Consider the following 24,872-nt stretch of genomic DNA (forward strand, 5'->3'; position numbering starts at 1 on the left):
AAAAAAAAAAAAAAAAAAAAAAAAAAAAAAAAAAGTTAAAAGAAAATATTATGGATGATGGTACAAAAATTCCCATAGTCTTCACTGTCATCTTTATAATAATAAGACACTGAAAAATCTCCTCACTCAACAATGTGGAACTGTTTAAACCACTAGGCAATATTAGTCATTTTTAATTTCATGCTTCAGGCCCTAAAGCATCATAACAAATCTTGGTGTTCAGTCGCAAAATTCCTTCAAATTTGTCCTTATTTTAAAAGTACTTTTGAATAAAATTTTGGAGACATTTAAAAAAATAAAAAATAAACCACTAGGCATAGATGCATTAAAAGCTTGGAGCAATTTAAAAATTATTTTTGGAAAACAAATGAAAAGTGTTTGATTATATTTGTAGGAAGAACAAAATCATGTATTTGGTACAGGGCCTATAGAGTAAAAAGTCCATTTTTGTAAAAACAAAAATAAACTGTACATATGTAGCCACATTCATAAAGTACTAACATAAAACAATCTTATAATAAATATTTCTGATGGAAATTTAAGGCAATTATTTTATTTGTGTTATCTAGAATTTCTAAAATTAACAACATTCACCTTTATAACAAAATAAATACTAATTATTTAAAATGTATCTGATCATAAAACTTAGACAACCATGAAACCCAATTAACACTATCCTGATAGCAATTCCCAGACATGGAGTCAAATAAAAAGAACACACCTCATCTTGGCATGAACCGTTAAAGAATCCAGCAGGTTCATCGGCAATGGAGTTACAGACCCTGAAGCCAGACAGCTCGTTCCAGGGAGAGGTATTCTCATGATGCCGTTTCCATATATAGTTTCTACTAGAGCACCCATGGGCAGCGTAAAACATTCTGAGTTTGTAGAGTATGCATTACACAGCAGGGCAATTTTATAGTCATTCATCTGTAAGCTTTTATTTCTCAGACTTTGCTGGAGGAACCTAAAAATTCACATTCATTAAACAGAAAGAACAAAATTTCCAAAGTTAACTTGCATTTTTAAAAAGCTCAATTTTATGCAATCACTTACTAATACTACCATTTTTATTCGTGTTACATGTTTTGTGTGAAGTACCAAGGCAAACATACCTAAAAACTGTGTAGTATTTCAGAAAAAGCCTAAATAATTGTAAGTTAAAAATTAATGAATATTTTGCTAAGTACATACCATATACATATAAGCACTACTTGGGCTAAGTTTCAGAGTGAAAAAATAATTCACAAATCCATGAACTAGGATTGTTTATTGCCTGTCTGCTAAAACACAACATATGCTTTCACTATAGAGGCCCTGAGGGGACAATTACAGTTACCTCACAGAATGAAACCCCACCTTCTCATCTGGGGAGCCTGGTGGGAGCTGGTAGGGGCTTCAGCGATTTGCAGCATCCCACCACTTACGCAGAGGTGCAGCTGAGTGTATGTGGCCCCGGGAGTGAAACATGTTCTGTCATCAAGTTCAAACCCTAAACACCCAAGTTTCATATGCTTGCATATAAGTCACTCAACTGATGTAGTAACTTTTTATGTATTGAATTTTATTTTATTTTTTGGTATCAGGGATTGAACTCCGGACCCTATGCTCGCCAGGCAGGCGCTTATGGCACTGAGCTATGTCTCCAGCCCCTGATGCAGTAACTTTGAAATGCAACAGGTAAAAACAAAGATTAGCTGTTAGATTAAAAACCCAGCTCTACACATGCAAACACATAGAAGCAGATTAGTGAATCTGCCCCTTGTTTCCTGATGCAGCTTTGAGTCAATGCTCCGGCTCTGACACATTAAATATTCAGCATCACCTCAAGAGGAGGTGGGTAGCTTTCCAGGCATCTCCTAAACACTGAGACCAGCATTAGTCTACTGTCCTGTGTTTATTAGACAAGAGTATTAACCATTAAGCAAAAAAACTTACTCATGGTGCAGTTTCAGTGAATGCGGGATTGGAATCTGTAGCTTGGAGTTGTCATTTTGGGCTTTTCTGTTTAGATGAATCCAAATACAAGTCATTGCAAAGGCATGAGTTGACTGGGGTTTGTTAATATCAGGAACTGGGATATACTAAAAAATAACAATTAGCATGTTGTAAGAAAGAATTCAAAAAAATTTTTTTTTTTGGTCTTTTTGAGATAGGCTCTTCCTATGCAGTTCAGGCTGGTCCTGGGCTCACTTTGTAGCCCACACTTGTCTCAAGCTCACAATGATGCTCCTGCCTCAGCTTCCCGAGTGCTGGGATTACAGCCATGTGCCACCACACCCAGCTTTTTTTTTGGTCTTTTTTAACAGGGTTTCACTACGCAGTTCAGGATGGCCTTCAACTCACTTTGCAGCCCAGGTTGGCCTCGAACGTGCAGTGATCGTCCTGCTTCAGCCTCCCGAGTGCTGGGACTGCAGGCATGGGTCACTATGCCCAGTAAGAATTAGATTTTTAATTGCATATATTTTAGTAATGCTTTTCTGGCACATCTTTTTAAAATATCGCATTTTAATTTAGTCGCAATGGTTTTGTCCAATAATACAAAGCAAAACCTCTAATAGCCACAAAACTTTAAAACCATTATAAGACCTCTCACTTGGCCTGTTTTGATTTACCAGCAAAGTTCTTGGGTTAAATCCCTGTAGCCTCTCCACCCGCCCAGTCTAAGTGACTACTGTTAAGCAAACTGAATATTAATGGGTCAAAGGATATGGATGTCCAGAATTTGCTTTAAAATTGTCTATAATTAACAAAAAAAGAAGAAAATGAAACAAGAGTATTTCTAGATGATAGGAACATGGAGGTTTACTGCTCTATTCACCCTATTTTTTAAGTTCTCCATTAGAAATATTTCTAAAAAATGACAACCAAAAAATACATTTCATTTTTGATCACTTTGTACAACAAAACACTTGGGAGACAGGCTATTAAGAATCACTGGCAGCAGAAAACAGGTATTAACTAACACTTGTTTTGCCATCCATTACTTTGTATCGATTAAAACAATGTTATTCCCTTCAAAGGCTACAGACCTACTCAAGAGTGTAGAAAAGGAGCATGTTACATTAGATAATTGTGATTTTGGATCAACTTTAGAAATAACCTAGTTCAATCTCTTTATAGGTAAATGATAAGAGTTAATCACAAAATTGGGGGAACAAACTGACTCAAATCCAGTGCTTTTTAAGGAACAAAACAAAATGCATAGTAAAACCCTTAAATGTGAACCAGATGTCGTTGACTCATCCCATTGTTAACCATCAGTAAAACTTACCTCTTTCTCTGGGTACAGAAGATCAAAGAGCTTCATGACAGGGAGAAAGTCAGCGAGGGCATTTTTCTGAATACTTCCGGAGATAAACTGCAGGAGAACCCACATCAGATGGTCTCTGCCTTTAATCAGTCCTCGCCCTGCCAACTGCAAGAGATGGTGAAGGGCCACTGTACACACGGCTGCTGCAAGGGTGGGTGCGGAGCCTCAGGATTTGTTGTTTTAAAGGAAAACCCTGATGCTATCGTCTGGATCTGAAATGTGCCCCAAGTCTCAGTCCCTAGTGGATGGCGCTGCGGGGACGATGAAGCCTTAAAAAGTGCATCTCTGCGTGCTTTGGCAGCACATATACTAAGGGTGGAAGGAAGTGGCCCTCACGGAGGAAGTCAGGTCACACCGCGCCCCCAGCCCGAGAGCCCGGGTTTCTGTTGCCTCCTGATCCCACAACAAGGCACCGCCTCACCACAGGCACAGAGCAACAGGCCCAAGAACCAAGGCAGAAACCTCTGAAACTATGAGCTAAAGGAAACCTTTCCTCCTTGCAAGCTGTTTGTATCAGGTATCTTGTCAGAGCAATGAAAAGCTCACGAATATATGTTTTTCTTCTTTTCAAAATAACTATGCATACCAAAAATTCAGTGCTTCAAAATATAATTTAATTGATTTTGTGTGCTTAAGAATTCAGACTGAACCGGGCCTAGTGGTCCACACTTGGAATCCCAGCACCCAGGAAGTGAGGCAGCAAGACTGCGCCAAGTCCAAGGCCATGTTGGGCTACAAAGTGAGTTTAAAGCCAGCCTGAACTGCAGAGACCCCCCGACTCAAAAAACAAGAAAAAATGAAGAGCGATTATGGGATATTTCTTACTAAAAGTACCGCATCAAACCAAATGCATTGTTATATAATTTTTTTGTTAAATCATTTTAAAAATTTAAAACCCTCAAGGACTGGTTTTCATAAAACACATTTCCTGGTTTACAGAAATTAAAGAGAAACCAGTGGTGAGGACAGGGCTGTGATGATTCAAAGACCTGAGCAGCTTTGACAGAAACCCTTGCGCTTCCCACAGTAACCTACGCTGCAGAATGTCACAGCTCCACTCGGTGTACCTACAACCTTGTGACTGAAGCCAGCCTTTCCCAAGCTCCCTTGCGTGCTTCTCTTCCCTTCTGTGGGTGTGCTGTCCTGTCCATGCAGGAAGCAGGAAGCAAAGCCTGCTGATCCTCCCGTACCTGCCTGTCACCTGGGCTGCACACGTCTCTCACCGCACGCGCCCTCTTCCTCTCCCACCTGGGTGGGCCTTCAGCATCCACTCCTGGCCCACTGCAATGATCTTGCTCGTGATTTGTCTCGTCTCTGGTGCTGCCATATCTATCATCACACTACCAGCTTTCTCCACAGGGCTGTTACTGAAGTTTACAACTATGTAAGAGTGATGCCTCTCTTCTCACTGCTGCCGAAATACATGGAATCTCTCAGTAAATGAACATGCTTACACAGCTGCTATGAGAATGCTGTCATCTATTCTAAACACACAATCCCAAATAAGAATTTTTTAAAATAATAAATATAAATAAACAGGCTGAGTAAAGCTTTTTTTTTTTCCAGAACTGGGGATTGAACTCAGGCCCTTGCGCTTGCCAGGGAAGCGCTTATCCCACTGAGCCATCTCCCCGGCCCACTAAGTAAGCTTTTCAAGTCTCTCTTTGCCTTCCTGTCTTCTTCCTACCACCATTTCCCCTGTTGTTTTTCATTCCAGTTCTCACACATCTCAATCCCTTTCCAAATAATGACCTTACTGCTAGGAAAATATTTTGCTCTTTTTTCCTCTTGGCAAATTTCAACATTATTCACATACATCTTGACTTTTTATTAGGGACTACTCCCTTGCATGCCAACCCAGGAAAACACGCTTACAAGATGCCAACCATGACACTCATCGAACTGTTCATACAAACATCTCCTGCTAGTGAGGCGCTTCTCGGGGGCACGAGAGGGTCTTCTCAGGTTGTAGTTCCTGGCCCTCAATGTGAGTAAGCAGAATGAACGACTGAATCCAATAACCAGAAAGAAAAAAAAAATCATGAGAGTCCTGAACAGAGCAGCTATGAGGACTCCAAGTCCTGCCACTTCTGAAACTGCTAGTGGTGCCCACACCACTCTAAACCACACCAGGGTAGGCAGCAGGTGAAGTGGGCTGGCTGCAGGCACGGGACCTACCTTCTGATGAAGAGAGAGGACCATGTGCGGAAAGCTGGCAAACTGGAAAAGCACAAAGAAAATGAGCTGGCTGGAGAGATGCTGCCACAGGAGCTGGCTGGTGCCCCCGTCGTCAAACTTCTCCTCAGTCTCCGAGCGCTCCATGGCATACACCACCAGGTCCACCAGCTGGTCCTCCAGCACAGGGCAGCGCTGCTTGTGCTGTGGGCAGAGAGTGGACACAGTATTCCACAAGCCTCCCGCTTAAGTCTCACATCCCCAGCAACGAGCGCTAACGTACTAACAGGCTGAGAAGCATGGAATGAAGTTGAACTCAGGGAGTTACGGTTAGATTTAGTCTATTAAAGCTGCATCGTGTCTCAGTAGCACAGAGGAAGAGTTTCATAAAAAAGTTATTGTTAGGTCCTCTAAAAAACAGATTTCCCATTCAGTTTCGACTTCTACAACGGAAATCACTACTCCAATTTGACAAGAGGAAAATACAATAGAAAACTGCATTTATCTTTTGGGAAAAATATTGTCAAACAAAATGGGAAAAACAGTATTAATATTACAATTTAGCTCAAAAGATGAAAGCCCTAAGTTTCCAGATTGAATATTAAGAAAGAACAAATAACACAGTATGTGAATCTATTCATTGGAAAGTAACAAGCCCCAAATTTATAGATTAATCTAAATAGCCATTTTTCACTGTGTGGTAATAATCATAGGAAAACTGAAACTTCCTCCCCAGTTAACAAAAAACATTGATCTCAAAGTTAATCTCTGTTCTTTCTCCCTGGAAAACAGACATAATGCAGCTTTAATTTTAAATTAGATCATTTTAAAATCTAAAACAAGAAAAAAGAACTGAGTTTAAACACTAATAATGAAAATGCAACTTCCCTTTCTAGAGGCAAAAAGGTTTATGATTTTAAAGTGATTTAAAAAATATATACATATATACATATATATATACTTATATATACATATGTATATATATATATATATAGATCTATACTTTTTTTAACCAAAAGCAGTATGTTAAGCCACATTTTAAAAGCCATTTATTTTTCCTTTAAAGGCAGGCACAAGCCTTTCAATGAATACAATTACTAACACAGATACTTTACCCCAAACTTTAGATGTAATTACCAATCTTTTGCCATGAAAAAGGGATATTTCTTTAAATTTAGAGAAAAAAATGCAAAGTGGGGACAAATCTGGAAATAAACAAAACAATGGATGGCATCCCCTTTTGCATGCTCCTTGCCAGCTCCAAGTTGTAAAGCTCCAATAGGGCTGCACTTTCTTCACACATGCAGATACAACAGACATCTACCCAAACAGGAAGCATTAACGGTTGCTTCGTATTCTTTCCGAAACACAAGGCCATGATCACGGTTCAACCAACCACACTACAGGTTTACGAAGAGCAAGATTAACACCACCGCTTGAGACTACAGTACTGTTCCTCCGAAGGTAACTGTCATTTTGCAGCAGAGCAGGGTGCAACAGACAACACTACAGACTATTTCTGAAATCAGCATGCAAAACTACTGTGTACAGGGCTTGAAATTCACTAGTTCTGCCAACCACCAACAACCTAAGGAATGTGTCAGACAACACAAATTTAGAGTGAGATCATTCAAGTGTACAAGTCAGGAAAATTTGTGAAAAGAAAGAAAGCCAGGATTTCCAGTAGGAATTTTTCACAGGTGATGAGAATTTGCTTCCACTCTGGAAACTAACTGATTTGTAATCTTTTTCTTCATCTTTGGTGGTAGCTCATCAATCTACTGCAGGAAAAAAAAAAAAAAAGAGTACACTGGATAAAATTGGTACTCTGCACCTGAGTCACTTTTATGTTTCCCTTTTTAGTTTTAGCTATTTTTTTCTTTAAAAAAAGAACTAAATTCTCACCTGTTTTTTTAGGTGTATCATGACAGTCCAACAGTTAATAATTTAAAGAGGAAAACAAAAACCAAAAACAGCCTACACTTTTGACAAAGTAAAAACTGGGAAGCTTACAGTTAAAGCTCAGGACTATTCAAGATATGTCAGCTGTGACTCAAGATTCTCCCCAACTACTCTGTTAAAGCCCTGAAATGTCATGGTAGCTGCATAGTTATCAGGATTAACTACAAATTTCCCAGAGGGTTTTGGATAAAACCAAGGATATCTCTAAAGCCAAGTTTATTTATTTATTTTATTTTTTGCAGAACCGGGGATTGAACTCAGGCCCTTGCGCTTGCCAGGGAAGTGCTTATCCCACTGAGCCATCTCCCAGGCTCTAAAGCCAAGTTTAAAGACTGCCTTTTAAGCATGTTGCTTAGCTACCAAAGAAGTCTGAAATATAAAATTATCTGACCTGCTGCTTTTGAAAGATACCTACTGCTTTAATTTGCAAGTAAAAAGATACATTAAAATTAAGATTCTTAACACACAGCAGATTGTTTTATAAAGTAGAATAAATAAATATTTGTAAAGCAATTTAATGATCTATGAATAAAATGATCAGTCACTAGGCTAAGCTAATTCTGCATGTCAGTGATGACCACTGGCACTTCCTGTTTTCTGAGGGTAACGATCAATTTAAGGCTGCAAAATACCGACATGTAGTTAAGCTTTTGTTTACATCATATCTGTATGTATATTTAGTTAAAGCCTATTGTAACAATAATGGCTAAACTCAGCATTGTAACAATTCTATTTCCACATCATACCCCAAATTGTACTGAACATAACTGAATTTTTAGCTTTGGTAAAAGCTGAATGTCAGGCGTAGGCACTAAGAGAAACACTAACATTAACCTTTGCTTGTTTGCCTGACTCCCTTCCTACCACTGTGTCCACTGGCAAGGATACTGTTGTTCATTCTTAGTATCCCATATCTCATATGGAGTGGCATCTGACACTTTTCATACAATCATTATCTTGTCACGGCTTTGGCTGTGAAAACTTAACATGCTAGATACACTAAGAGGGCTTATATTAATTCAAATTATGTCAGTGCTCTATCTCAACTTTAAAACAATTCAGGTCAGGTTGGGATGCAAAAATTTCTTTAAAATTTTTTTTTTTAAATCTTTAATTAATTAACTTGGTACCGGGTTTTGGTACACAGCTCAGACCCATAGTGATTCTCCTGCTTCAGCCTCCCCAGTGCTGGTTACTGACATGTGCCTCCAAGTCCAGTTTCAGTTGCCAGTACAGCGTGCTCAGGGTTCCAGGGCTGGCATGGTATGTGGAACCAGGGATCGAACCCGGGTCCTTGCACATGCCAGGCAGGTGCTTAAACCGCCAAGCTATATTCCCAGCTGGAAATATTTCTTAGTTGGGTTTTTTCTTTTTTGCTTGTTTGGTTTGGTACCAGGGATTGAGCTCAGGACCTTATACTTGCCAGACAGGTGCTTATGCCGCTATCTCCCTGGCCCTCAAGCTGGAAATATTTCTTTTAATGACATTTATGAATTATCTGCTTTACCCAGGGAAGCTGCCAATCAGAGCCAGAGAACTTTCAAGGTTATTTTAAAGAGAAACTGACTGATTGGTTTTAGAGTAAACTGTCTTATAGTAGCAGAGTTCATGCATATTACCTAAGAGCTGGAGATGTGGATCTGATTTATTTTAAACAAGTATTTTTATTTAGCAGAAAATAATACAAACTAATATATATGATCATATTAAAATATTTTTCCACTGTGAGTTGAAGTTCAGTAGTCCACCTTGCTGGTTATAGGCCTGGGCTATTTATAACCTGACTATCACCAATTTTAGAATAAAATACAGCCCAATTCCTACTGGAAAATGCAATATAACAGAGCTTAAAAAGTTTTTGCATTGCTAGAGAAAAGATAAGAAAGTATAGTACAAGGTATAGTTCTGTCATGATAAAAGTTGTGATGACTTGGTTATCTTTAATCATAAGCTTTTTATATTTTATAGTCTCATTTTTAGAATCTACTTTCCAGTAGGTAAAGAAAATATATCAAATCAGTTTAGCATATTATCTTCCATCTATGAGTCCCTTGCTATATCATTTCCTATGAAAAAACAATTACTGATGAAGTGTGAATTTTGACAATGTTACACTACAGTGGAACCAGTATTAATGTTCTGTCAGCATTTCCATTATAAACTTTATTTTTTATGGATTTATGTCTTAGTCATAAACTTTTTTTAGGTTGAAACTTGTTATTAAAATGATCAGATCAGAAATACTGTTTTTGGAATTGTTTTTGACAATTTCCATTTTGAGAAGACCTGCCCCCCAGAAGAAAAAACACCATGGACAGCTAAACTCTGGGGGAAGGCACTCGTGGCTCCAAGGACCATGAGCACATTTCTCCACCAAACTGTAAAAAAATCGAGTCAGGTATGGCTTAATGTTCATAAGAAAAATTACTGTTAAGACATTGTATGAAGCATTCTTCCCAAGTTAGCTGAATACTTACCTCTAACTCAAGAGAAAGCTGATCGGAATTAATGACTTGGTACTAAGATGTTAAAGTGGCAGATTACAGAAGGCAACTGTCAGGTATTCTAGTGGTGAAGCAGTTTCAGTGTCACAAGTACAGAGGCTTTTCCAAACAAGGAAACGTGGTCAATTTTTCAGAAGAAAAAACTTAAAATAATAAGAGATATTGCTACTGGGGTGAGGTTTGGCATGCAAAGTTTCAACACTGAGCAAGTTTTATGGCCAAGCTATATGTCCTTAAAAATAGGGCTTTATAAATGGAAGCACTGGCACAACCTTCACTATAGTATTGCAAACAGGAACGCTATTTTATATAACCTCGACAAGAATGTCTTTTTAAAATCAAAAAGCTGGTCTGTTTTAATATGTTGGGCTCAAAAATATTTTATCAAAAAGAACTGGAACCACTATTTTGCTTAAAATCCCAAGGTGCAAAGTCCTGGAACAGACTTGGGACTGCACAAGAGTGGGCTGACAAGGTGTGGCCGCGGTGTCACCCTCCACAGGGCTGCAGCGGAGGAGCCTGCGTGCAGATGAGGACACGTCTGGCAAGACTGACAGAGACAAGCGTGCGTCCAGAGGTGCGGGGTCACCTATGGGTGTGACATGTATCAGTCAATCCCCGTGTCCAAAAAAGCCTTCCCTGTATAGTTTACCACTCCAACTTTTACAAGTGGCATATCTATTGAAGTACTTTTTTTTTTTCTTTGTTTTAATGTTTTTGTTTTAAGGCAAAGCAACATAAGCATTTTTGTTGTGGTTTTATTTTAGTAGTCAGGAAAGACAGAGGCTATCCCAAATCTTTCCATCTTGAAAATCCCACCAGGCTAACGTTAGCCCTAAAGTAGGAAAACAATAAAATGGAGTGGGAAGGAAAAAGAACCCATCAAAAAGTGACAGGCGTAACTGAGTGCCAGGTGTTGTCTCTTTCTTGAAAAAAAAAAGAAAAAAAAAGAAAAAGAAAAAACACAATAGAAAAAAACAAACACCAAAAAAAGAAAAAAAAAAAAACAAAAAACCATTCACCAAAAATAACTCTCATATCCCAAGAAGAAATGTTTCAGTGGCCTTGGTCTCAGCATGGTCCTGCCAATTTCAAGCCCCGACCACACACGTATTCTCTAAGTGGAATCAGTGGCTACAAAGCGGCCAGCGTATCGTTAGTCACAATACAACAGTAAGGTTGTGAACGTACCTGAGCAATGTTCAAGGTCTAGAGCATTGGAGGATGGGCAGGACAAGACAGGACAGAACAAAAATAAAGGAAGAAAAAAAGAAGACAAAACAGTGACTATGAGGCCAGCCTCAAGGAACCCAGAGTCAGCACAAACCCTCCCACATGTTAAACCACCAAGAACACACACATATCAAAAAAGAAAAAAGAAAAAAAAAAAAAAATCACCAAGGCGGCCACGCTGAAGATACTAGGGTTACAAAAAATATAAAACACCCCAACAAAAAAAAGGGCAAAAATTATGGTTAAGTCATGTGTAGGTTTCTCTGGCAAAAGGTATGCTTGAAACTGGCCTTATAGAAAAAAAAGCAATGCAAAATTAACCAACTTTAAAAATATCGCCTTTTTAATTTAAACATTCTTAAAGCTGTATATAAATGATCAAAATAATACATTGTTCAATATACTACGTAGTTCAAAAAAAGTCACCAAAGAGTTTTTAACTGTTTTGCTCAGTCAGCTACAGCAAAGAAAAGAGAAAAGAATAGTGCAGATTCTATGCAGATTATACCAGGTTTCCAGCATACAGTACCTGCTTATTTAAACCTAGCATATTGCAGACCATATCCCTGGAATAAGGCTGTTCCAATACATATCTCAACAAAGCAGTCTGTGGTTCAAACAGATCCTTCAAAGAAAATGAAAAAAATTATTGCTTCAAGAGAAAAGTAACTGTTACTTGAAATTATTTAAATTGGGCTTAAAAGTCTTCTAAAGGCACTTGTTACCTTCCCATGGCCAGCAGAATCTTGCAGAAAAAAAATTACAGGATTTTAGTGCTTTCCATTAACCCACTGACACCCCTCATTTCACAACAGAGGAAGTTAGTAAGGTCACACAGAAGGAAAAATAATAGGGACACTAGAATTTGATCCCCTCCCCAGTGCAGTTCCTGCTCCACTTTCCTGAAAACATAAAAGGTATATGTTTTCAAGTTGAAAATCTCACAGTGGCTATTTATATAATTTTTGTCATAGGTGATAATGGTTCTGACAAAGAGGCCTCCTTAAGCTGTTTGTGTCCTTTCTGTGGAAACCTAAGTCAATTTTCCATAGGAGTCTTGGTTTATAAGCTTGCAAATTCTGATCACAAAATCTAGTTTATAAAAACTATGAGAAAGGTATATTTTAAAACTCACATCCTCAGGGCTAGGGAGATGGTTCAGTAGAATAAGCGCTTCCCTGGCAAGTGCAAGGGCCTGAGTTCAATCCCCAGTTCCGCCAAAACAAAACAAAACTAAACTAAACTAAAATCCTCTTCAGAGTAGTCATTTTATCCAGTGTACCTTGAATGCAAGCTTATCAGTCCTCTAACTGTCCTATAACTGTAATTATTTCCCTATAAGACTGCCAAAATGGCTGGGCTTGGTGGCACACACCTGGAGTTCCAGCACTCCAGAGGCTGAGTTTGAGGCCAGCCTTGGCTATATAAGTGAGTTCAAGGCCAGCCTGCACTACACAGTGAGATCTTATCTCAAAAGACAAAAAAAAAAAAAAAAAAAAAAAGGGCTGGTGAGATGGCTAAGTGGTCTAAAGCACCAACTTAGAACAAGCTAAGCTAAGCTAAGCAAAGCACAGGGACCACGGTTCAATCCCCCAGCACCACATGCCAGCCAGCCCCGCCCCCTGGTGGGCTGAGCTGGCCAAACACACATAAATAAATAAATAAACAAATAAATTAAAAAAAAAAGGAAAAAGAAAAAACTAGTAACAACAAAAGATCATCAAAGTATCTTCCTTGAATTTAAATACTTTTACAGAAGTAGATGACACTATTTACATGCCTATTTATATCTGTTCATGTAGCTCAAATATAGATTTACTGATTTTAAAATATTAACTTGTACTTTTTTTGGGTTTAAGACAGGGTCTAGGGGCTGGGGAGATGGCTCAGTAGAATAAGCGCTTCCCTGGCAAGTACAAGGGCCTGAGTTCAATCCCCGGTTCCGCCAAAAAAATAAATAAATAAAAAATAAAGACAGGGTCTGGCTACCTAGTCCAGGCTGACCTTGAACTCGCAGAGATCCTCCTGCTTCTGGAGCACTGGGTTATAGATGCGCACCACCAGGCCCAGCTGAAGTGTTTTGACCCAGCCAAGTCAAGGGTTACTTCTGGCAGCACTTGCACACTGGCATGTTTTCACTCGCTGTTGCGGGCAGGGACACATGAGGACGGGAGGGATGCTTATGGCCTGAGTTCAACATCATCTTTGGAAACTCTGCTATGGTGATGATGAGGTAAAACCTTGGAAAAGTTACTCCCTAAACTTCTTCAAACTGTTTCCTTTTTCTTTTATAGGGATTCTTACCAGGCTGCAATTTCTCAATTCAGCCCAGTTACCAGAACATCTCAGGATTCTGCACCTTTCTTCATTTAAATAGTCAAGTGTCTATGAAGGTGGATAGGGACATAACATCCACTGCAAGCACTAGATTAAGGGGTTCCTTGGGTCATTTTAAAGTAAGGTTCTACTTTATACAGTTTTTATACCACGAGTTGATTTAATGTAGCTACATTTGTAAGAAAAGGATTGAGCTGCAATATGTACATGTACAAGCATTGCATAATCACTATATATTGTATACTGCTAGAAACACTCAAAAAAAAAAAAAAAAAAAAATTCTATTCTCAGACAGTCTCAACTTCAAACCAAAAATGATCAAAAAAAGAAGGGTCCTGCAGAAGATCCAGAGTATTAATTAGCTGTGTGTGAAGGCACACACCAATCCCAGCACTCAGGATGCTGAGGCAGGATCTTAAGCTCAAGGCCAGCCTGGGCTACACAGTGAATTCAAGGCCAGCCCGGGCTACCTAGCAAGGTCTTGTCTCAAAAAAAAAGGCCAAAACCAAAAAACAAAAGTCCTCATTAAAAGGAGGGGAGCAAGTATACCCCAAAAAGCAGCAATCCAGTCGGCAACACTGCTCATCAATGCAACAGTCTAGAAGGAACAGGGCTCCTTCAAGGGAACCAAAACTCCGGTGGTCAGAAAGCAAACCCTCTTCCCTCGAAAACAAACATCAAAACAGGACTTGTGATACAATCCTATAACTTTTAAGCATCACTGAATGGAAAGAATTTTCTGCTCAGAAATCTAAAGAAGGAAGAGCATTTTCACTCTCCTAAAAGAGAAAAAACATAAATATTTCTAAATTTGGAATACAAATGACTTGATAGCATAGGGGTTGGCAATATGGATCCCAGAATCAGATGAGCTCAAATTCTGGTTCTTCTCTTTCTTTAATATGGGACCCTGGACTTGGAGTCAGTTTAAAACTTGAAAGCTCTACCTCCACAGAGCTGAAGGGCTGCACAGGGACACGACAGCACCAACAAGGTGTACTTGGACATGGCACGATGTTATACACTACAAACTATCTTCACTGAAATCCTGACACCTGCAAACCATGGAGAGGCAGTTCGTGTCACACTTCCTGCAATCTAGGATGCAGGCTATTACACGAGGAAGTTGATTACCCTTTGTAACATACCTTGTCATATGGCAAAAGGCCTTTCAAAGGAAAACGAAGAGTTGCAGGATCTAATTTCCAAGAATTACAAATGGCGCCTGAGTTATTTACAACTGGCAGGAGACTGCAGCGGCCTGTACATATTACAAGAATGTGTTTAAGTAAATGTGAACCCAGAAATGCTGGCCCCACCATTCATGCCACAAGTACTTAACAAATGCATATGCTGAACTAGGTCCTAGCTTAAACACGGCTTTAAAGAGCAAAATAAACCATTCCTTAAAAAAAAACCTAAGGTTTTAAAAAAATTGAAATGGAGGAATTTTCTGATTTTATTTCATCCTGATGGTTCAAGATGAATTTGTTCAGAGCTTCCAAACTCAAAAAGGCTGCATTTTGTCTCAAGGTCTATGCCACAGATCTATAAACTATAATCTACAGGCCAAAACTTCTCTTGCTGCTCTGACAGTAGAATAGAGTGGCAGAGCTGAGTGAGTAGCTGTGGCAGCCCACAAAGCTCACAGTTCTGACAAGATGGCCCAGCTCTTTCCAGTGCAGACACTTTGAGACTCCAGCCTCGGGCCCGTGGGATTACTGTTATCCAGGACATCCCTACAGCCTCAGATGGAGCATGTGACCCTCAGCTCGCACAGCTAACAGCCAGCAGCACACTGTGTCACTTGGCTATCCACTGGTACCTCAAATTCTACAAATCTTAAATTGAACTCAAAATTATCCTTCTCAAAAACTGCTTCGCCAGGTGTGATGGCGCACGCCTGTCAGGAAGCTGAGGTAAGAAGCTCACTGTGACTTTAAGACCAGCCTGGGCTTCAAAGTGAGCTCAAGCCAGCCTGAACTATACAGTGAGACCCTGTCTCAAAAAGATTTAAAAAAAAAAAAAAACTCCTACTTCATCATCACAATCAAGAGATGGTCTTAGTACTGACTCAGTACTGGCTAAGCTGCCCAGCCAGGCTATCTCTCAAGATTAAAAAAAAAAAAAAAAGGCCGAGGAGGCGTCTCAGTACAAAGGTGCTGTGCTCAGAGCACAGAAAAAGATCAGCAGAACTCGGGCCCTCTTTAACACAGTTATATCCTACCACAAATGGAGTTTATCCTCGCCGTGGGTCTGAAGGTGTCCACAAAGTCAGACACTAGGTTTCCAAGTAACTAAGAAAGAAAGAAAAAGGATAAGCATAAAAAGACCCTGAATTGAGGGGTCACCTCACTATGCAAATAATATTGGAAAATAGCTAGTACAATGGCAGGCATCCGATGCAAGGTCATTACTCAGATTTGGTTCTCTTTTTTTTCTTCCAAACAATTACTTACCAACTCATCCGTCCCTGAATAAAACCAAGTTATACTACTGTGTCCTTGGCTATTTCAGAAAGCTGTGTCACTGATGACATAAAAATGTCTCAACTGACCAGCAGAAAAATGAAATGTACAGTTCAGAAGTGTACTTGTTAAGGGTCAGCCAAATAGCTCAGTGGATTAAAGCGCCTGCTTGAAGGGCCAGAGGTTCGATCACGCTGGCTGAGGCAGTGATTGAGACTGGGCGTGGTGGCGCGTGCCTGTAATCCCAGCTCTTGGGAGGCTGTAAACAGGTGGATCACTACGAGTCTGATCTAGTAGAAGGACCCTGAACACTCTGTAGACCCTTCCCTAAAATAAATATGAAGTAAAAAAAAAAAAAAAAAATCAAAGTGTACTTGTTATCTACAGATGAAAGTAAGCATTTTAATATAAGCATAGAAGGCTTGGAGTCAATCAAGCCCTGGTCCATAAAAGATAAATCAAGCATAGAAGCAAAGTTAATATAAATATTTTCTAATCTCTATTAAACTTCTAGACATCTGACATGTACCCAGTGCGGAAGCTTTCCCTCAGGATACAGTTTCCTGATCTCGGTGACTGCAAAGTAGGCTGGCAGCAGGCAGGCGTTTCTCTCCAGGATGTACGCGATCACCTGAGGAACCAAAGGCAACCATGCTGTCACCATCCCACGTGCTCACAGCAGGAGGCAAGAGAGCAACAGGACAAACTGAAGGACTGCTTTCTGGGAAGACGCTAGACGAAGGACACCGCCTCAGCTAATGAGGACTACACTCCAACAATTGCACAGTGCACAGACCACAGGGCATGCCTGAAAATCACTAAGAGAATGGATTTGAAGAGTTCACCACACAAGTACGTGTGTAAATACACACACACATATATGTAAATATAGAATCTTCTCAGTTAAACAAAAGATTAGCACAGAATTTATTTAAAGAATATTAAGAAAGCCTAAAAATGAAGGATAATAAACACCAGTGGATTGTGGATACTTAATAAACACCTTTAAAATACTTTACATATTCATTGATTTAGGAGAACAGACCAAAATAATAATTACTGCAACATTAATTATAAAGCAGAAATAGTTTAAGTGGTTCACAAATTGATGTCTTACAATGTTTCAGAATACTTTAACATTTATATTGTTTTTATATAATTAAAAACCAGAAATTAAAATTTCATTTTTAAATAAAATAAAGTTGAAAACCCATCATTATGAATACAAATGGTAGGCTGGGTTTGGCGGTGCATGAAGTAATCCCAGCACAAGGGAGGCTGAGGCAGGAGGATCGTTCTAAGTTTAAGACCAGAGACCAGACTGGGCTACAAGTGAGCCTGAACTGCATAGCAAGACCCTATCTCAAAAAGAAAAAGGATAAAAATAAAAAAATCTCTTATAGAAGAAATAATATGATCCACAAACCATAATAAGTTTTAAGAACCAAGACCTAAACAAAACCAGACCTTTGTTTTATTTTTTGATATAGGATCTTGCTATGGAGCCCAGGCTGGCCTCAAACTCAGTGATCTTCCTATCTCAGCCTCCCAAGAGCTGAGATTACAGGTATGTGCCACCACGCCTGGCCGAAACCAGACTTTTTTAAGGATGCGGGGAGCCAATCTGATAAACATCTAGATACCTCTCTGGCTGCCAGAAGCTGCTGTACAACAGCAGAGCTCACTGTATTAGGTATTGTCAAGATTTTCTCCAAAATTGCTTTTAAGAGATCTCGAACACCCTGATATGACAAAAAAGAAAAAGAAAAGAAAAAGACATGGGTTAAAATCAAGTAATGCCTTCATGACAGCCAGAACTTTTGAAGGTTTCACTATTACACACTCTTTCAAGGTCAAAGCTTTAAAATTTTACATCAGAGTTAGCATTTAAGTTCCCAACACTAACCCAAAACAAGAGTCATGCTCCAAAACAGAATTCCCAATTCACGTCCTACAATGTGAGGTAAGTCACTTAGAAACAACATCCTGCGCTCCTTCCTGCACGTTTCTGGCCCTCCACACCTTCGAAGAGTTTCTACTGCTCAAGGCCCACGAAGCTTCCCTTGTGCCCCGGGCAGAAGTCAATCTGAACAGGACCTGGACAGTGAAACCACAGGCGGCTGTGCTAAGCTTTCAGCAGACTCTGTCCACACACTCTTTTCAGCGTACTCTAACTTAATTCTCCTTTTCAATAGCACATCCTTCAACCCCTCAAGTGCATCCCTAAAGTTATTCTGCTAAGCGTCTCCATGTATCCCTCACTACCAGCTGTATGCCCTGACACACAGAAGAAATTTAGTGGGCCCTGTGCACTTGTAGAAGCAGGGCAGATACATGGACTACACAAATAAGTAGAAGGCACAAACCACAAACTGTGTAAGTCAGAGGAAAGAGAAAATAATCAGAAAAAGCTCCTCAGAATGAATATGAGATAAATCATGATTTAAATAATTATCTGCTTAGTCATTACATCACTTCAGATTGGAAAGAATGCAGACATAAAGCATAAGGTCAAGAATTAAAAACTCTGAAAAAGAACAGTAAAAAAAGTCACTTGAAGACACAGAACATCTTTTGCAGCTCTCCCAAGCTAGCAGGTGCAGCTGATTTCAGTCGAGAGCAGAGTGTCACTGGGCATGGTGGCCCATATCTGGAATCCCAGCACGCAGGAGGCTGAGGCAGAAGCACTGCTGTGGCTCTGAGGTGAGTTTGGGCTGCACAGTGAATTCAAAGCCAGCATGGACTACATAGCCAGATCCTGACTCAAAAGCAAAATAAAACAAAAAAATAAGAGTCAAAGACAAGATAAAGACACTAATCAGAGACACAAGCCTGCAGGAAGCCAAGGCTGTGGGGTGGTAGGTCTGCACCCCTCCTCAATCCCACACAGAGGTTCCACAGGGATGCGTACAAGGAGTCCAGCACTGCGGCCTTGCGGGGGCGGGACACAGAATGCGTGGTGAGACTCCCATTTTATTGACCACCCGTACTTTAATACTGGGAGGCCAGCAGACAAGAAGGGAACACAGTTAAAACATTTTAACTCCTTTAGGAAAAATACATTAAACATTAGACAAGTCATGAAAGTGACCTTGCTTGATTTCTCTTACTCAAAAATCAGGTATCGCTCTGAAGAGTTCATCAGGTCTGAAAATAACTACTTTTGGCAATGAAAAAACATACCTTGTAATCCACACCCCCGATTATTTTCCGGACCAGTTTAAATGTTAAGGCCCACAGCTGTGTTCGTTCCCATTCGAGAGTGTCCGAGTTTATGAGGGACTCACAGACCATCCTGGAAGAGAGGGAACACACGCTTCAGGGAGCAGCCAGGGGCTGTGCACGTCCTCCAGGCCTGGGCTCGTGCGTGCCTGGGGACATCTCAGTGAGCAAGTGAGTTTCATGAAGTCAGTGTACCTGACTATATTTTCAGGGACCTATTTTTACATGTTTTACTTGTATAAGAGATAAAATACCAAGTAGAACTAAATGATCTTCATTATATATTTTTACTAAAAACTTTTACTTGGAAAAAAAAATCTACTAAAAAGCTTTTAGCTGGTGGCAGACTGTACTTTTTCCAACACGGCTATGCCAAGTTTTGTAATCCAAAGTGCTCTTTTCTGAGACTGGGTCTGAAATGGTCTTTTTAAAAATGTATTTGGTACAGGGTCTCACTGCACAGCTTGGACTAGCAGTGATCCTCCTGTTTTAGCTGGCCCAGTGCTAGGATTACAGGCATGTACCACCACACCTAGTCTGGGTGGCTGGCTCAGCATGTCTGGGGTTAGGGAGGGAAGGTATGTGGTACCAGGGATTGAACCCCAGTCCCTCCATTTGCATAAGCAGCTGCTTAGTCTACTGAGCTATCTAACCGGTCCTATGGAATAGTCTTGAATGTATTTTATTTTTAGTAATTTTTTTTTTTTTTTGTGGCTGGCTCAGCTCACCCTGGGGTCAGGGCTGGCATGGCATGTGGCACCAGGGATCAAACCGCAGTCCCTTGTACACTTGCCTGAGCTTATCTAAAGAGGCACTTTAGACTGCTGAGCTACCTCACCAGCCCTTGAGTGTAGTGTTTATGCAATTTACAATCTCTTTGCAATTCCAACAATATGTAAACCACTTATACACTGTTTTTACCCTTCTTGAATTCCCATTAAAATCTAGGTCTCCCTATACAGTCCAGGCTGTCCCTGAGTTTACTGTGTAGCCTAGGCTGGCCTTGAACTCACAACAATCCTCCTTCCTTAGCCTTCTGAGTCCTGGGATTACAGGTGTGGGCAGCTACAACCAGCCCCTTATGCTCTTCTGAAATCTGACACTGAGACTCCTTAAAAGGTAAAGGGAGAGCCTACATTTCCCTCTCCTGAGAGCCACGCAGCCCTGGACCTATGGCAAAAGGATGAAGAATGACTTCCCGCCTACCTCTTCCATACGATATGAGAAAGCACAGAGGGGGACGTGTGTAGGACCAGCTAACCTGTGCCCAGGTCCACCAGAGGTGCGAGGTCACAACTCCTGTCCTTGCCACAGCCTGCTGTAATTAAGGACACTAAAAACAGCTACCCTGAAAACCCAGTCCTCACTGGCGAGCCTCACTTCTTCATTCTTTTATCCTTCTACAACGAGCTCAGCTCAGTCCCAAAATTTACTTTAAAAAAATTATTTGGCTTGTTCAAACTTACTGGTACGTTTACCCACCAGTGGGATGTATCTAGGTGGCAGGTATGTGGAAAGCTTTTAAGTATACTACTTAGGCAACTTACAATCTATTTGCCCTTATGACAGTGCATAAACCACCAATACATTGTCTCTACCTCTTCTTTTATTCCCACTAAAACTGATATAAGACAGTATAAAGGGTTAATACAGTCACATATATAAAGTATCTGAGGGCCGGCCAAATAGCTCAGCTGATTAAAGCACCTGCAAGCAGGCATAGGGCCTGCTGTGCCGGCCCCACCCCCAGGGCAAGCTAAGACTGAGATTGAGACTGGGTGTGGTGGTGTGAGCCTGTAATCCCAGCTCTTGGGAGGCTGTAAACAGGCAGATCACTACGAATCCGATCTAGTAGTAAGACCCTGAACGCCCTGCAGATGCTTCCCTAAAATACAAAAAAAACCACAAAAAATAAAAAAAACAAAGTATCTGAATTTAAATTATCTCCCAATTTGTTTAAGAAATATTTTCAGCTTGCTGTAGGATTTTTTTTTAACCATTTGCTGAACTTATTTCAACAAACTGATTTAGAAATACCATAGAATTAAAAAAAAAAAAAATACCACAGAATTAAACAAAACTTCCAACATGTAAACATACCACCAAGTTCCTGAAACAGATGTCAAAACCTGACACAAGTTACTAACCATTGTTAGGAAAGCTGTCAACGAATAAGGCCAATCGTCATTCAATAAAACTAAAGCCACTTTACTTTTCCAGCTTTCCTAGTCTGACAATGTAATACTATCAAACCACAGTCAAGTATAATACAGACAACAGTGGATGGGTAGGTCAGTATCATAGCTTCCTGCTTAGTCTTTTGGTTTTTTTTTTTTTTGCAGAAACGGGGAATGAACTCAGGCCCTCATCCTTGCCAGGGAAGCGCCTATTCCACTAAGCAATCTCTCCATCCCCTGCAGTCTTATGTCCAATAAGGAAAGCTTTTCTGTCTGAGGAACAGTATGAAGTGATAAAAACGGCCAAAGACACACGAGGCCTGACTTCGGGTGATAACAGTAACAGCTGTTCATCAGCAGGTACTTGCTCCAGATTCTGCTGGGCTATCGCCCAGTAGAAGAGTTCACTTTTATTTAGTTATATGAACTTGCCCAGGCTTCATTAAAACACACACACACACACACACACACACACACACACACACGTACCTGGGTGGCAGAAGCCCAGTCTCAACAGCCATTGCCAAGCAGTCATAAAGGAAAGAAATTCTTTTAGGACTATGCTGGCCATGGATAAATTTAACAATCCATTGGATGCACTGCTCATGAGACTCCTACAAAGTTAAGAGAACAATTTTACATTAGCTTGGAAGTTACATTTCTATAACAAACAAATGGCAATATACTCAGACCATAAAATACTTCACTAACACTGGGAATGGTGGCACATATCTGCAATTCCAGTACTCAGGATGCTGAGGCAGGAAGATCACCACAAGTTCAAGGCCAGGCTGGGTTACATAGTGAGTTCAAGGCCAGCCTAAACTGCATGGCAAGACCTCGGTTCAAATAAACCAAAAACAAATGAATAAACAAATAAATAATACTTCACAATTAACATCAATGGATGGAAATAATTTCTTAAAAAGGCGAGAACAATTCAGATTCAGTATTTGCTATATTATACTTAAAACTTTGATACTGATATATATATATTTTTTCCAGACAGGGTCTTGCTATGTAATTCATGTGGGCCTCAAACTGTGGCGATCTACCTGCTTCACCCTCCCAGGCACTGGGATGACAGGAATGTATTGCCACACTTAGTTCAAAACAAAAATTTAAGACATGAATGTACTGGTTCCACGATCCCTGTCAGAGTGAAAATCTTACCACCAGTGGCTCACACAAACAGAGGTCATTTCCCTACCTGCAGGACAGCCTGAGGAGGTAATGTACAAACGGAACACAAGCTCCTAAAGGACAGTGTATTTGTTCTTTGCCATGGATATGTTTTCTGATTTCTTTGACATTAAGTTTATTTATTCTTTCCCCATTTTTACTACCATGTCTGTGTATCCTCGTTATAGAATGTTCAAATTCTTATTGTAGTATCTTCACTATAGTATCTTTGTTACTTTTCACTCAATGATGTGCTTTTGTTGAGTAAAAGATGAAATTATCTTTTATGAGAAAGCAACAGCTGTTTTGAAATATTTCAAATAAATCAAAACAGGATAAAACAACTTTAATTAACCTAAGGCAGATTTTTAGTTTCATATTTTTGTTTGTTTGGTTTTTGAGACAGGGTCTTGTTGAGTTCAGGCTGTCCTTGAACCACAAAGTCCTTAGGCAGGGCTCAGAGTCATGGTGTTCTTTCTGCCTCAGCTTGCTAAGTACTCAGATAATGGGGGGGGGGTACCATGTCCATCATTATGGGAGAAAAATTTTAAAATATCTCCCATTTTCTGATTAGGATACCGTGGTGCTGGCAAAATAACCAGACATGTATGTCAGTGGAACAGGACACAACTCCAGGCACGTTCAGCTACCTAATCTTTGACAGAGGGACCAAAATGACATTGGACGAAAAAACGGTCTCTAACAAATGGCGCTGGAAAGCTAGCTTTCCACATGCATGAAGTTGAATCCACATCCATATCTCTCACTATGCACTAAACTAAAATCAGAGAGGACCCAACATCTAAATAATAAATCAGAAATACCTAATCTGGTAAGAGGTGAAATAGGTACAACTCTTGAAGACCTAGGCATAGGCAAGGACTTTTTGAACAGAATCCTAATGGCTTAAGAAATAATATCAATGGGGCTGGCCAGATAGCTCCGAGGATTACTGCATCTGCTTAGGCAGCACGCAGGCACCACGATGGCCTCACCCTCAAGATGGTGACTAAGACTGTGCATGGTGGAGCCTGCCTGTAATCCCAGCACGTGGGAGGCTGAAAACAGGAGAACCACTACAAATCTGATCTACATAGTGAAACCCAGTACACCTTGTAGACCCTGCCCTAAATTAAAAAAAAGAAAGAATATGAAATGGGATGGAATTAAATTAAAAATCTTCTGCCTATCAAAAGGAAACAACAATACAAAATGGAGAAAAATAATTGGCCAGCTATTTTAAGGACAGAGGACTAATATCTAGAATGTACAAAGAACTCAAAAAAATTAGACCCCCCATAAAAGACCAAATTTTAAAACAGACAATTGAAATGAACAGACATTTCTCAGAAGAAATACAAAGGGTCAATAGACATGAAATGGGGGGCTGGGGAGATGGCTCAGTGGAATAAACGCTTCCCTGGCAAGCGCAAGGGCCTGAGTTCAATCCCCCCGATTCTGCCAGAATAAATAAATAAATAAGAAATGTTCACCATCTCTGGCCATCAGAAAAGTGTGAATTAAAACAATGCTAAGACTCCACAAAGAGGGGCCGGCGAAACAGCTCAGCGGTCTGAAGCCCCTGCTTAGGCAGGCTTAGGCAAAGCGCAGTTTGATCCCGGCACCACATGCTGCACCAGCCCCGCCCCTTAGGTGGGCACAAAAAAAAAGAAAGAATACCTTCAAGTAATAGGAGAATAGCGAAAAAAATAAGTTACATCATCATGTACGGATGCAAATTCTCTATGGTGGACGTGATCATATGTATATCTAAAATGTGCCCATCAAACCTGATTTGAACCCAACTATACAATAATAATAAATGCTTGAGAAAATGCGCAGCAAAAGGAGTCCTTCTGCTTTGTCGGTGGAAATGCAAAGTAGGACAAACCCTGCAGACGCGGGTGGAGGGATGCTTCGGAAACCTCATGCCAGGCCCACCTGCCCGCCGCTCTCGCCTTCACCGGCGCCGGACTCACCTGGGAGAGTCCACTCCAGAACTGTCTGAAGGCGCTCAAACAGCTAATTAGTTTGGTTTTCTCGTCTTCAGGTGTATCCATAAACATACTATCAAAACACAAAGCACATTACTTGCTATCTTAAACAAGCAGGGAACTCAACCCCCCTCCCTCCCGTGGCTCTCAGAACCTCCACGACCAACACGAGCTCGCAGAACTCCACGACGCGCCGTCTGCATACTCACCCGGGGAACGCTTCTTCTATTATTTCTGTTTTCTGCAAAAATAAAACCAAAAAATTCAAACATGGAACGAAGAATCGGAAGAACGGGGCGGGGCCG

At 40.3% G+C, this 24,872-nt stretch overlaps 1 protein-coding gene across 3 annotated transcripts in view; it reads right to left on the reverse strand.

Annotated features, from left to right (window-relative positions):
• Positions 1 to 24,872, reverse strand: part of Med23 (mediator complex subunit 23) — a 50,961-nt gene that overhangs the window by 25,792 nt on the left and 297 nt on the right. The window contains exons 2-15 of one of the 3 annotated variants that reach the window (XM_004630311.2): positions 24,777 to 24,808; positions 24,553 to 24,640; positions 21,881 to 22,005; positions 19,176 to 19,287; positions 17,636 to 17,734; positions 16,522 to 16,623; positions 15,752 to 15,821; positions 14,673 to 14,785; positions 11,717 to 11,812; positions 11,146 to 11,163; positions 5,492 to 5,692; positions 3,275 to 3,418; positions 1,939 to 2,084; positions 722 to 967 (exon numbers count right to left, since the gene is read on the reverse strand). In XM_004630311.2, coding sequence (XP_004630368.1) covers positions 722 to 967; positions 1,939 to 2,084; positions 3,275 to 3,418; positions 5,492 to 5,692; positions 11,146 to 11,163; positions 11,717 to 11,812; positions 14,673 to 14,785; positions 15,752 to 15,821; positions 16,522 to 16,623; positions 17,636 to 17,734; positions 19,176 to 19,287; positions 21,881 to 22,005; positions 24,553 to 24,640; positions 24,777 to 24,808 — 1,592 coding nt within the window. The remainder of the gene's footprint in view (positions 1 to 721; positions 968 to 1,938; positions 2,085 to 3,274; positions 3,419 to 5,491; positions 5,693 to 11,145; positions 11,164 to 11,716; positions 11,813 to 14,672; positions 14,786 to 15,751; positions 15,822 to 16,521; positions 16,624 to 17,635; positions 17,735 to 19,175; positions 19,288 to 21,880; positions 22,006 to 24,552; positions 24,641 to 24,776; positions 24,809 to 24,872) is intronic. The other 2 variants (XM_023714205.1, XM_023714204.1) reach the window with 2 other exon arrangements.

Source organism: Octodon degus, unplaced genomic scaffold, assembly GCF_000260255.1.
Source record: "Octodon degus isolate 3935 unplaced genomic scaffold, OctDeg1.0 scaffold00034, whole genome shotgun sequence".
Classification (NCBI taxonomy): Eukaryota; Metazoa; Chordata; class Mammalia; order Rodentia; family Octodontidae; genus Octodon; species Octodon degus.